This window comes from Drosophila albomicans, chromosome 3 (assembly GCF_009650485.2).
Source record: "Drosophila albomicans strain 15112-1751.03 chromosome 3, ASM965048v2, whole genome shotgun sequence".
In the NCBI taxonomy this organism is placed as follows: domain Eukaryota; kingdom Metazoa; phylum Arthropoda; class Insecta; order Diptera; family Drosophilidae; genus Drosophila; species Drosophila albomicans.
In genome coordinates this window covers 46,149,745-46,162,921 of record NC_047629.2, presented here as the reverse complement: position 1 = coordinate 46,162,921, position 13,177 = coordinate 46,149,745, and the positions used below count along the sequence as shown (strand labels likewise).

The window sequence follows — 13,177 nt, the reverse complement described above, 5'->3', positions numbered from 1 at the left end:
GCACTTGAAGCACAGCTATTATCATTGGCGTATTACCATTAAGATGGAGAGCAACATGAGAGCACGTTTGTCTCCTCGTGAGTTGGAGATAGAGATGGAAGATGGCGATTGTAGGCGTAAGTTGGCCCTTAAGCAGTTAGTTAATTAGCCAAGTTCTCTGTCTCTGTCTCTGTCTCAGTAACTTTTTAAAGAAGTCGCTCGACTTAGTTGAAATTTATGAAAATAACTTTAAGCCAAAGGCAACTAGAAAGTCAAGGCAGAAACAGTTCATTGTGCCACATTTCATTTGGCTAAAAGTCTGCGCTCGTGTTGGCCATAAATGATGCCCTCGAGCTAACAGCGAGCTGAAGCTAAGCTGGCCTGAGCTGGCAGAGCGATTGCATCATTTTCTTGGACATGACTGCAATCTTGTGGATGGAGGATAAAAGGGAGCTGCGTTGCAGGAATAATGCTGTTAGCTGCCAACTGCCAACCAATTGGGAATACTCAGTTGGTTTTAAACCTGGACATCATCGTTCGCTTCTGCTTTTCGCAACTCTCCAAGGTGATTATTTTGCATTTGTTGTGCCAATTTCATTGCTATGCTAAAACACTTGGGTTTGGCTGAATCTCTCATATTTTGATTTCATTATTCAGTTTATATACTTTGCCGTTTCACCTTCTTCCCCTTCTCTACCTGCTGCCAAGGACTACGAGGATAGCCTCATTATAAACGTAATGCTTCGCTTCTAAGCGAGATCTATTTTTGTCTATTTGCTCAAATGATTTCCTACTTATTGTTGCTCTTTTGCTTAATGCCTCTGTTTTGTTATTGGTTGTTGTTCTTTTTGTTTTTGCTGCTGAAGCAATCATTTTGATTGCTGCGGTCTTTACTCTGTCCATCCCTCTGTCTGTCTGTTTGTCTGCTGCGCCTCTTTTTGTTTGCTTACTTTTGGATCGTTTAATTTTATAACATTTTTCCATATTGTTGTTTTCTTGTTCCATACCCATTACAATTGCTTTAAAGTGGGGTATATGGAGTAAGCCTAAAAGCCTTTGCCGAACAGTTCAATGCCTTAAATCTGTCAATTATAGCATAATCTATGGCTTTTTGTTTATGTTCGTATAAGCTTGAAATACTTCCTGGTGTTGGTTTCAACAATGAATGCAAATTTAAAATACTTCAGGCTTACAGATTTTTTTGTTACATCCAGAGGTAGACAATATATGAAATAAATATGATGCCAGCAGTGAAATGAATTTATTTATTTATTTTTTATTGCATTTTTATATAATTTATGCATTTGATACCGACACTCTAGCCACAAGGCATATGATGACTTAGAGCTATGTTCCTTAAATGTTTTTTTTCTATGAATTCAATAAAATAACAAAGTAAAGTTAAAGTTTAATGAAAATTTACTAAATAAGTGTACACAGAGAAGAAAATAAGGATTGAAAAGTAGATCACAAATGATCACAACCACAGAGGAAACAAAATTAAGATTGAAAAGTAGATTACAAACCTTGATTTTAAGAACTTTTCGATTTCAAAATAAAATTCTAGTTACAAGAAAAGTTACTCAAAGTTCTTAAAATCCAGATTTGTGTTTTACTTTTCAATCTACATTTATTTTTCAGATTTAATATAAAATTGTAAGAAGAATTCTAGGTTTAAAAATTCTTAAAGATTTTAACATTCCTGAAATAAGATTATGTTTTAGAGCTAAGAATAAAGATAAAATGGAAAAAGGAGATACAAATATATTCTTGAACTTTGAAAATGACCAATTCATAATTATTGTATAATTTTTATGCTGTTTTAAGAATTTACCTAATAGCATAAGTTCAAAATTCCCTTTTTCGTTCTTTTTATTTTTGCGGTCTCACTTCAAATCGTTATTTACCTTATAGTGTTGGATCACTTCATTATTTTAGCATTTCTTGAACCTAAGTAATTGGAAATTATTTTGCAAATATTGGAGAAACTGTGAAAACATTTACCACAGGAATTTAAAAGGCTGGTGAGTGCAAGTTTAAGATAACTTATAGCTTCTCATTCCAGGAACTTATAGAGTATCTGCTAGTTGCATATCTGTGAAATACATTCGTAAGTTGTTTTTTGTTTGTTGCTGAGGCGCGCCGCAACAACCTTCATGGTACTGTGCAACCCGAAACACGAACCCTTTGAGCTGCTGCTGTTGGCCTTTTGTTTTGCCATTTGCCATTGCCATTTGCTATTTGCCATTTGGCGTTGCATTGAATTGCAAAATTGTTACACAGCTTCGCACTACGATGCTGAGAGTAGCCTGGCCCCTTCCTCTCCCTCTTCCTTCTCCACACTGCACACTCCACATACCCTGCAGCCAGTAAAAGTAGGAGAAAGAGGAGGCTGCGTTCCACATTGCGCTCGACAGGCCGCGTTAAAATCTCCACTGACCGGAAACTAATTTGAAAATGTTATTCATTATGCATAGCACTCGGCAATGGCTGTGTTATTTTTCGCGCACTTCCTGCCTCACTTTTCACAACATTTTCCACCTCCTTCTCTTCCGCTCTCGCTCTCCGTCTCACGTTCTCGTGTTGTTTCTTTTTTTGTTCGTTATGCACTTTTTTAACTATGCACATTTTGTTGCAGTTTCGCCGCTTAGCATGAGTGTGTGTTAGTGTGTGTGTGTGTGGAAAAGTTGAAGGAAAACTTTTGCGTTGCGTTTGCTCAGATTTTGCATTGGAGTCGAGTCGAGTCGAGTCGAGTCTGGCAGTGTTTGGTCGGGAGTTTTAACCAGATTGTTGCTTAAAGCTGAATTAGCGGTCGCCGTTTTTTGCTTAAGTAGTTTACATTTTCGTGTAGAAAAAAGGCAAAGTGGAAATGCATTAGATAAGAGCAGCAAAAGCAGCAGCTGCAACTGCAGCTGTAAGTGAAAAGTGCACAAATAAGATGCCGCATAACTCGCAACTAATTCTAATGGAGTGCAGCTCTCTGGCAAAGAGTCTCTTGAGTGTCTCGAGTGACTCTCCAGCCAAAAACACCACAGCAAAAAAAAAAAAAAAAATAGAAGAGAACATAAATAATAAGTCGACAAATTAAGTTGGCTGTCGCCGAAACTAAAACAATACAAAACGCAAGTGAAAGCTGGAAAAGCCAAAGCTCGCGGAAGGAAGGCGCAAGGAAGCGGAAAATGCATTGCAGCAAACAGTGGAGGAGGGGAAGGGGCAAGCCAAAAGGAAACCCGCAGAAACAATGATAGACAATCGTGGCGAAAGGAATGGCCAACTTTTGCTGCGCCAGAGAAGAGACAAAAGTCTCTCGCAATGGTTTAAGGTTTTAAGCCACGACCCTTAGATAAAAATGCTGGCGTGCGTCGCCATCGTCGTCGTCGTCGTTGTCGCACATGAACATGAACCAAAATGGCACCCACAAGAGCTTCCGGCAGACATCCGCTTTAACAACTCTGTTATCCACACACTAACACACACACACTCACACACGCACAGTGCAAAATCAGCGACTGCGACAGCGACAAAGTGCGCTCTGCACATTAGCAAGCAGGCGACTGTGGAAACTGGGCAGCGGCAACGTTTTTGTCATAAACCCATTAAAAGTCAAGGGCGAAATTCATGTTGCATGTTTACTCATGCACACACACACAACCAAACACACTCGCACACGCACAGAGATAGACAAGCAGGAACTGTTATACCAACAGCAGCAGGAGCAGGAGCAGCAGCTGTGGCAACAACCAAGCAACCGCTGCCAACAAAGTAGCTTTAATTAATGAAACTCATTAAAGGGCTGCCAGCCCACAAAAGCAAAGACAGAGGCAGAGCAAAACAAGAGTCCTGCTCAGGCTATACTACTTACTGTATGTAGTAGAAGAGCAGCAGGCCTATTCCGACAGACAGTAGAGCAAAGCAAGAAGCGCGCGCTTGACGCTTTGACCTGCCACAATGCGTGCTGCCATACATTAGCCCAGCACGACTTTGGCCTGGCCTAACCAAAAGACAGCGACTACGAGACAACGGCCACGATAACTCCAATGACTACGACACTCTGGCAAATCCATAACGACGACAACGACTGCTCTCCGACTCGGCCAAGGCAGCCGAGGTTGTGACACTTCGGAAAACGAGAGAAAGAAAGAGAGCGAAACGGACATCTCGTTAAACAGGGGCAATGAAAGTTAAATTACTCCGAAAAAGCACAGTCACAAAAGGGGAAGGCAATCCAAGAAGCAGTCGAGCAAGCAGTCGCACAAGCAGTGCAAGCTAAGCAAGGCACTTATACAAGTGTTATACAATGAGTGTGCAAAGTCTTATACTGTGTAGCAACGGTCAGTTGAAAGTTATCAGAACAAATATTGGCTGCAAGCACAAACAAGATTTTAATTTATGTTAGGTGAACTCAATTTATTTGAAATCTAGACGTGACAACCTCAGTCTCGATAGTCTCAGTAGGAGTATTATTATGACAACACATGACGTACATATGTACATGTGTATAAGTGTGCTCAGATCTATGTACATAATTAGTAAATATACAAGCCAACAAATCATGAAAGCTAAACATCCTCAGTCGAATACGTTTCTTTGAAAATGTAGAAATTCTTATGTATTTATAATTTACTAATAATTAACGTTTTTGAACTATTATATTTATTATTTATGTTAGTATATTTATATTATATATTATAAGAGTGTCCTGCTTAGCGCAGTCACAAACCTCAAGAAATCCGCCGCTAGTGTCGCTGCAGCAGCCTAAGCAGAAACCTCCCTTATTAGCAAATGTTCTCTCAGTAATTCCTCTCTTTCTCCCACACTCTGACTTGACTATGTACTCCCTCTCACACACTCGTTTAGTGCGCGCAAACACACCTGTATGAATCTGCGCTCTCTCTCTGTCGCTCTCGCCAAACACACACAACTCTCGCAGATACATGCGCCACACGAGCTGTTGCTCCTCTGCTGCTGCTGCTGCTGCTGCCAGGACTAGGCCAACAGGCTGCGATTGTGGCTGTAGAGCAGAGCAAACAATGCTAGCTGTATGTAGCTTTCGCTTTGGCTGCGAAACCAGCGTCAATGCTTTGACAACAACAACAATAGATTGCGCCAATCGTCGCTGCCACATCCTGTGGCATGCCCGGCACCTGCTGCTGCTGCTGCTGCCTCAGCTTTTGCTGCATGCCACAGACAGCACAAAAGCCATTTATTTAGAATGGCAAGCGCAAAACGGAAGCACCAACAAAATAGACAACACGTCAAAGGGGGTTGCAACTACGCACGTTGCCGCGTTGCTGGTTGTTGGTTGCTGGTTGCCACAACAACTGTTGGCCATAACAAGCGTAGAACTTTTAGCTGAAAATTTATTGTTGAAATTCAGAATTTATTGAAGATTATACTAGCAAACGAACCGTATCCACAATGCAATTGAAATATTTGCGCACATTGCTCGAGGGTCAGGTGAGATTTAAAGTCGTTTAAGCAAATAGATCGTCGCGATTCATTGGGAATTTCAATGCAGGAGCAAATTCAGCGAATCGCAGGACTTGCCTGGTCCCCTAATCAGCAGAAATTGGCAATTGCCACCGCAGATCGTCACATTCTACTCTACGATGATGCAGGGGAGCGCAGGGATAAGTTTAGCACGAAGCCAGCGAATGCAGCGAATGGCAAGAACTCCTATGTCATCAGAGGATTAGCTTTTAGTCCGGATTCAACCAAGTTGGCTGTGGGGCAGAGCGACAGCATTGTCTATGTGTACAAGCTGGGCGAGTCGTGGAACGACAAGAAGGTCATTTGCAATAAGTTTCCTCAAGCTGGAGCAGTTACTGCTCTAATCTGGCTCACCTCAGGCGCCATCATCGCTGGTAAGTCAAAGTGGAGCTTCTCAAATCTTAACTAATTTTCTACTTCTGTCTCTTCCAGGTCTTGAGGATGGCAAAATTCGTGCACTGCACTGCAAAAGTAATAAGTCCCAGAGTCTTTATGGAGGCGACAGCATTTGCATTTCTCTAGCCTCGAATACCAAAGGAACTGGCTTCCTTAGTGGACACAACGATGGCACCATTATTCGCTATTACCTCACAGAGGAGGCCAGCGAACCCTTGGGTCGTATTGTTCAGCATCCAGTGCCGCCCTTTGCTCTCGCCTGGCCTCAGGGTGGATTTTGCGCAGGAGGTTGCGATCAGCGCATAATCTTTTACGACAGCGTGGTGAGTAGGGAGTTTTGAGGAAGACTTAATACTTTGTCCGATGGAGTTCCCCAGATGAATCTCTATGGTGTCAGGTTTAATGAATTGTCCTATTCTAAATTTCTTTTCCTCTCGCTGCCACTAACTCTACGCCTGCTCAGGGTCGCCAGCAGCGCACCTTCGATTTTTCCCGCACGGAAGGAGAACGGGAGTTCACTGTGGCTGCCTGCAGTCCCAATGGTCAGGCTGTTGCCTTCGGCAGCTATGATCGCATAAGGATATTCGCCTGGAGTCCGCGTCAAAGCGCATGGAGCGAAAGTGCCAGCAAGGAGATCAGCTGTCTATATACTTTAAGTGCGTTGATCTGGCGAAGGGATGGAGCACGCCTGGCTCTAGGGTCTGTGAGTGGAGCGGTGTTGCTCTTCGAGTCTGTGCTGAAGCGAACCATCTGGCAGGATAAGTTCGAGTTAATCTTTGTGGCACCAAGTCAGTTGCTGGTGCGTTCGTTGGCAGAGCCAACGCAGCAATTAACCATCGAATCACAGCTGGGACTAGAGATTGATGATGTGCGCATCATGGGGAAGGATAACTACTTAGTAGGACGTACTGAGGAGTCGCTTATACTCTGCGATCTTACGCGGAATCTAGCCAGTGAAGTCCCATGGACAGCCTCAGGACGACATGAACGTTTCTACTTCGAAAACCCGCATGTCTGTCTTGTCTTCAATGTGGGAGAATTGAGTCTCGTGGAGTATGGCGACAATCGAATACTCGGCTCGGTGCGCACCGAGTTTGTTAATCCTCACGTTATCTCCGTGCGTTTAAATGAGCGTGGCAATGCGCGAGAGAACAAGAAGCTCGCTTTTCTGCTGGATGCCAAGACCATTTGTGTTGTGGATCTAGTCAGTCAACAGGTCAGCGGTCAAATCAATCACGAGACCAAGATTGATTGGCTGGAGCTCAGTGAGACTGCACACAAGCTGCTCTTTCGGGACAAGAAGTTGAGATTAATTCTCGTTGACAACTACAATGGCAAGAAACAGACGCTGCTCAGTAATATTTCCTTTGTTCAGTGGGTGCCACAGAGCGATGTCGTCGTGGCCCAAAGCAACACTAATCTCGCTATTTGGTATAACATCGATCTACCCGAACACGTGACGCTGCAAACCATGAGGGGAGAAGCTATCGAGGTGCTGCGAGAGAACGTTAGTATTGATGGGTTTCTTTCTTTAGGTGCATACTAACTGACTTTATCTTGTGTAGGGACACACTGTGGTGCGCTCCCAGGACGGTCCCAGTGAGCATACCTATCAACTGGATGAGGGTCTTGTCGAATTCGGTACCGCAGTCAATGACAATGATTTTGGGCGTGCTGTGCACTTTTTGGAATCGCTGGGCGACAAGCCAGCTGCCAAGGCTATGTGGCACAATTTGGCCATTATTTCCCTAGAGGAAGGCAATCTGCGTGTTGCACAGCGTTGCTATGCAGCCCTGGCCAATGTGTCGAAGGCTTACTACCTGGCCGAGATGATTGAGCAAGCGGATAATTTTGAGCAAGCCACTGGCAGCCCGGGCATTCACTGTCCCGAGGTGCGGGCCAAGTTGGCGCTGCTCAGCTCTGATTTGAGAGCCGCAGAGAGGATCTATCTCGAGCAAGGTGACATCGAGGCGGCGCTGGCAATGTATCAGCAGCTGCGCATGTGGGATGAAGCTGTCGCCCTGGCCGAGAGAAGAGGTTATGCTCGTCTCCCTGAGCTACGACAGCAACACATGGACTTTCTACTCGAGACTGACCAACAGGAGAAGGCAGGTCAAGTGCTTGAGGATGAGGGGGAATTACAGCAGGCAATGGCGCTTTTCCTCAAGGCTAACAAACCTGCTCGCGCGGCACGTCTGGCTCTCAAGACGCCTCATCTGCTGCAGGACGAGCAACTGATGCTGCAGGTAACCGAGGGATTAGTGCACTGTGAGCTTTACGAGCTCGCCGGTGACATTGCTCATCGTCTGTCCCGCCCGGAAGCAGCATTAGCGCTCTATCGCAAGGGAGGAGCTTACGCTAGGGCTTTAGAACTGGCACGCGTGGTGTCGCCTCAGGAAGTGACTGCCTTGGAGGAGCAGTGGGGCGACTGGTTGGTCAGTCGCAAGCAGCTAGATGCCTCCATCAATCACTATATTGAGGCGGGTGCTACGCAAAAAGCGCTCGAGGCAGCTGTGGGTGCTAAGCAGTGGCGCAAGGCGGTGCAAATAGCCAAAGTTCTAGACGAACCTGAGCTCATTCAACGCTACGCTTTGGATCTGTCCAAGCACTTGGCATTTGCAGGGGATTTGGATGGCGCCGAGGACTTGCTGGTGCGTGCTAATCTCTACAAAGATGCCATCGAGCTTCTCAATCGCCATGGCAAATGGGAGCGTGCCTACGTGCTTGGGGAAAAGTACCTTAAGGCGGAGCAACTGCGAGAGCTTTTTGTGCAGCTAGGCAGCAGCCTCGAAGAGCAGGGCAAGTACCGGGATGCCGAGAAGGTGCTGATTGCAGTCAACGAACCCGATCTAGCCATAGCCATGTATAAACGCAGGGAGCTCTACGACTCCATGATACGTCTGGTGGAGCGCTACCACAAAGATCTACTGGACAGCACCCATCTCCACCTGGCACGTCAGCTGGAGTCGCGTGGCAAATTCAAGAATGCCGAGCTGCACTTTATCGCATCCGGGGACTGGAAGTCCGCCGTGCATATGTATTGCTCGTCGTCCCGTTGGGAGGATGGCTATCGCGTGGCCAAGCAGAAAGGCACCGAGGGCGCTAGCCAGCAGGTGGCTTATATGTGGGCCAAGTCCATGCCACTCGAGAGCGCTGTACGACTGCTCAGCAAGCTGGGACTGCTAGACACTGCTGTGGGCTTTGCCTGCGATTCGGGACAGTTTGAATTCGCCATGGAACTTTGTCGGTTTGCTGGTAAACCCACTGATGAGGTGCATCTGAAGATTGCCATGTCTCTGGAAGATGAGGGCAAGTTCGAAGAAGCCGAGGCAGAGTTCCTGAAAGCTCACAAGCCCAAGGAAGCCATACTCATGTATCAGCATGCGGGTGATTGGGCGGCAGCTCTCAATGTGGCCGAGCAGCATTTGCCAGATGCCATAAACGATGTGCTAATTGGTCAGGCATCCGCTGCTCTGGAGACACGCAACTATCAGGACTACGAGATGCTCCTTTTGCGCGCCCAGCGTCCCGATCTCATCATTGATTACTACAAGCAGGAATCCCTGTATGAGGATGCACTTCGTATTGCCGAAGAGCATTATCCCTCGGCCATGAATGATCTGCGTCGCTTGCACGCCCAGCAGCAGCGTGGTCAGCAGCAGGGAGAGGACGTCACCTCCGATTCCCGCGCATATTTGCAACGTGCTGCGGAGTTTGCCAAGCGCGAACAGTTCCGCAAGGCAGCCGAGTGTCTCATGCAGATTGATGCCTCCAATGCCGAGGATGCCGGCACTTTGGAACGTGCTCTACTTCGTGCCGCCGAGATAGTCAATCAGTTCCTGGAGGGTAAGGATGCACAGGACTTGGCTCAAACCCTGGGACCACGCCTGTTGGCCATTAAACAGATTGGACCAGCAGCGCAGCTCTATCTGGCTGCTGATATGCCGAAGCAGGCGGTGGATGTATTTATCCGTGCGGAACAATGGTCGAAGGCACGTCGCCTGGCCAAGGAGATTGATGCCGAGCTGCTGGCCTACGTAGAGCAACAACAGAAATCCCGATTAAAGCATGAAGGCAATGTGGAGCAACTGGCGGACATTGACATCATTAGCGCTTTGGATCTGCTGGCTGAGCAGGGACAATGGCAGCGGTGCCTCGATAAGGCAAAGCAGCTGAATCCCTCAGTGCTGCAGAAGTACGTGGCTGCTTATGCCGCGCAGTTGATACGCGAAAGCGACTGCATCAACGCCCTTGGACTTTATCTCAGCTATGGGGCACCGCCCATCGAGGAGCACTTTAATCTTTACTCGCGCATCGCCTTGGACTGTCTGTCGCTGCGCGAGGAACAATCGGAGGGCGGCAGCTTATGGCAGCGATTGCGTGACTTTCTGTACCGCATGATTATCGGAGTACGCGGCTCGGAGCATGCTCAGTCTGCCTTTGCCGGCAAGGCGGAGCAGTATCTGACCATTGCCCACTATTACGCCACCCGAGCTGCCTGTCGCCCAGTTCCCTCCCTTCAACCGGTGGCAGTACGTCTCTCCCTGGCGTTGCTGCGACACACGGATGTGCTACCCGTGGACAAAGGCTTCTACGAGGCGGGCATGGAGCTGCGTCAAGCTGGACGCGAAGCCGAGGCATTTGTCATGCTCAATCACTACCTAGATGTGTGCGAGGCCATTGAGGAGGGTTCTGGTAATCTAGTGGATCACTCGGATCTGGCGGCCACCGATTTCCCCAGCTCTGTACCACTCCCCGAGGATATACACCTGAAGAACGAGCCTAATTTGCATGAGGAGGTGCGTGAATGGGTTTTGGCTGTCAGCATGGATCAGCAGGTCGATCAGTTGCTGCCCAACGATGATCGTGGTCTCTATGAATCGAGTCTGGGTGCAAATGATATGCCCTGCCTCCTCAGTGGTTATCCTGTGCGTGGACGCCAGCCTGTGACCTTTCAGTCGTCCAACAATCAGGTGAATCGCGATGTCTGGAGTAAGTTTGCGGTGGCAGTGAAGATGGCACCCGGCAGCGGTGTCACCGACATCATTGCCTTTGTGGAGAAGTGGCAGGGCGCCGCCAACTATGTGATGCACTAGAGAGGAATGAACAATACTCCATAAAATGCTTTAAGATCTATCTGAAATCTTAATAAGTAAAGATATTAAAGAGGATCCGTAATGAGGCAATGTCGACATGCGATCAAAGAATAAATCGATGCAATTGCTTTCTACAAAAAGGGTAATACGAAAGAATCTGAGGAAACCCTGAATGAATCTCAATGGAAAATTCCATTGAGAAATATCTATTAAAAATTATTCTCTAAATCCGCATAAAAACTCTATATACCCATCGGAAATATAAATAACAAATTAACGCAATTAAGTAATTATATGCTCTATTTAACCATCAATAAATGTTAATTACAATTGTCAGCGATTGTGACCATCATTAATCTTCGCCGATTTACTTTGTTGAAAGTGCTGCTTCGAGCGATCCCTTTATAATTTGAATGGTGTAAGAAACTAGGACGTGCGACTCTCCATCTCTCTTATTGATCGTCTTGCTGTGCTAGGGTAGCTGGGGTACATCAACTGCCTGCTCATCTATTGTTCATTTAACTTTGTCCTGGACTTAGTGAAGCGTATTGAAGAGATCTCCGGCCGAGGGCAGTGGAGCCAAGCCTCCAGTGACATCGGGCAGCTGAGTAAGATCTGGCAGATTAGAAAGATGATCGCGTATCTCCTTTTGCAAACCCAGCATCTTGGCCAGCTTCTTCTTGTGTTCCTGCAGAAGAAGAAGACAGGCAGTTAGACAACAATAGCAGTGGAAGCCAAGCGAAAATGCAAGAATTTTGAGGGAGGCAAAATAATAGGGAATTTAATTCGCAATTCAAACAACAAAACACATGGAGGACGTACATCCAAACGCTGCTCCGCTTGGGCTAGCAGCTCCTTCTGCTCCGCCTGAAAGTCACGCAACATGGCCGCCAGCTTGGTGCGTTCCTCCATTTCGGCAGCGAGACGTGCATTATAATCATTGAGCAGATCAACAGCTTCATTCACCTGCAACCCATAAAAAGTACAACATTAAAGATCTATTTAAACATAGCAAAATATAAACAATTAAAACTCACCTGCCTGGCCAGCACTTTGGCTTTGTCCTTATCCTCTAGTTTGGTAATGCAGCTGATCTCCGATATCTCTGGCGGCAGCTTAGCAATGCGTTCGCGTACCAAAGCATCGCTAGACGCCGAATTCTCAATGTTGGTTAGCGCCTTGATGAGTTCCTCGGGCTCTGGGGGCTCGCCCAGCGGCAAATATGGTGGCGTGTGGCCATTCTCCTCCTCCGGGGCAGCAGCTGGCTCTGCAGCAGCAGCCGCTGCAGCAGATATGGTATGATGCGGCGTTCGCATTCTCTTTGACTTTGATGGCCGCTCCTCATGCTTGCGTTTTTCTCGCTTGTCCGACTTTTCTGTTTTGCTGTGCTTCGAATCACTATGCTGTGCTTTACTGCTACCATTACCAGTGGTATTCCCGTTGCTATTGCCGGCAGCTCCAGAGCCAGCTGCTGGTGCTCCTGAGGCTGCCTCATGATGCAAACGGGATCGATAATCGGCAATTGTTTTGGCATCGTAGACACCGCGCTCTTGCCATATGTTGAGTATGCGGCCTAGGCTGCCCATCAGTTTGTCCGATTTACAGGTGTCGCCGATGTGGGCAAAGACCTTGGGCAGCACATTGCTGAACTCCTTGCCATATTCAGGCCCTTTCTTTTTGCTGTTCTGGATGACATCGTTGGCCAGGTACATGAACGTCAATTTCTTAGTCTCCGGCACTGTGATGTATGGATATTTAATTACAATAACATAATTGTTACGCATTTAGGAAGTTAGTTACCATTTTGTAGCTCCCGTTGCCAGGTTTGAACTATGACAGTGTGATGCTTACGATGATGAATGAGCCATAAGGATAATGTTTGTATGCTCTGTTGGCTGGTGTTCAATTCGGATAGTTTCTTGATCAGCGCGGATTCCGTGAAAGCTGACATTGCAGCGACTCTCACTTACTGGCTCACTCGGCCAGTTTCTATTTATACAACGTCTCGTACACGAAAAAAAGGACAGGAAAAAATAAAACACACGGCCGAAAAACAAAAATAATTCTTCTTCTTCCTGTTAGTGATTGACTAACAGCCCTATAGATACTTAGCATTTGCTTCGAATGTTAATTAACAGCACACAATTATCATAGTTTATTTGTGCACCCGCATATCTTTTGCAATTGGAAGGCTCTGATAAATCTATGTTATATCT

The 13,177-nt window shown here is 46.5% G+C and overlaps 2 protein-coding genes and 1 long non-coding RNA gene across 3 annotated transcripts; 1 reads left to right on the top strand and 2 right to left on the bottom strand.

Moving 5' to 3' along the window:
* Nucleotides 1-5,239: 5,239 nt before the first annotated feature.
* LOC127565545 (uncharacterized) lies at nucleotides 5,240-5,989 on the bottom strand. Its single transcript, XR_007954866.1, has 3 exons — nucleotides 5,824-5,989; nucleotides 5,388-5,740; nucleotides 5,240-5,331 (listed from the first exon to the last, which is right to left on the bottom strand). It is a non-coding gene; the product is annotated as an uncharacterized LOC127565545 (long non-coding RNA).
* LOC117569880 (intraflagellar transport protein 172 homolog) lies at nucleotides 5,315-11,297 on the top strand. The gene is made up of 5 exons (XM_034251219.2): nucleotides 5,315-5,436; nucleotides 5,498-5,843; nucleotides 5,902-6,188; nucleotides 6,329-7,372; nucleotides 7,431-11,297. The coding sequence occupies exons 1-5, from the start codon at nucleotides 5,398-5,400 to the stop codon at nucleotides 10,959-10,961; spliced, it is 5,247 nt and encodes a 1,748-aa protein (XP_034107110.1). The 5' UTR covers nucleotides 5,315-5,397; the 3' UTR covers nucleotides 10,962-11,297.
* Nucleotides 11,298-11,471: 174 nt separating this feature from the next.
* LOC117569881 (regulation of nuclear pre-mRNA domain-containing protein 1B) lies at nucleotides 11,472-13,066 on the bottom strand. The gene is made up of 4 exons (XM_034251220.2): nucleotides 12,762-13,066; nucleotides 11,999-12,699; nucleotides 11,784-11,927; nucleotides 11,472-11,649 (listed from the first exon to the last, which is right to left on the bottom strand). The coding sequence occupies exons 1-4, from the start codon at nucleotides 12,910-12,912 to the stop codon at nucleotides 11,497-11,499; spliced, it is 1,149 nt and encodes a 382-aa protein (XP_034107111.1). The 5' UTR covers nucleotides 12,913-13,066; the 3' UTR covers nucleotides 11,472-11,496.
* Between the last annotated feature and the right edge of the window lie 111 nt (nucleotides 13,067-13,177).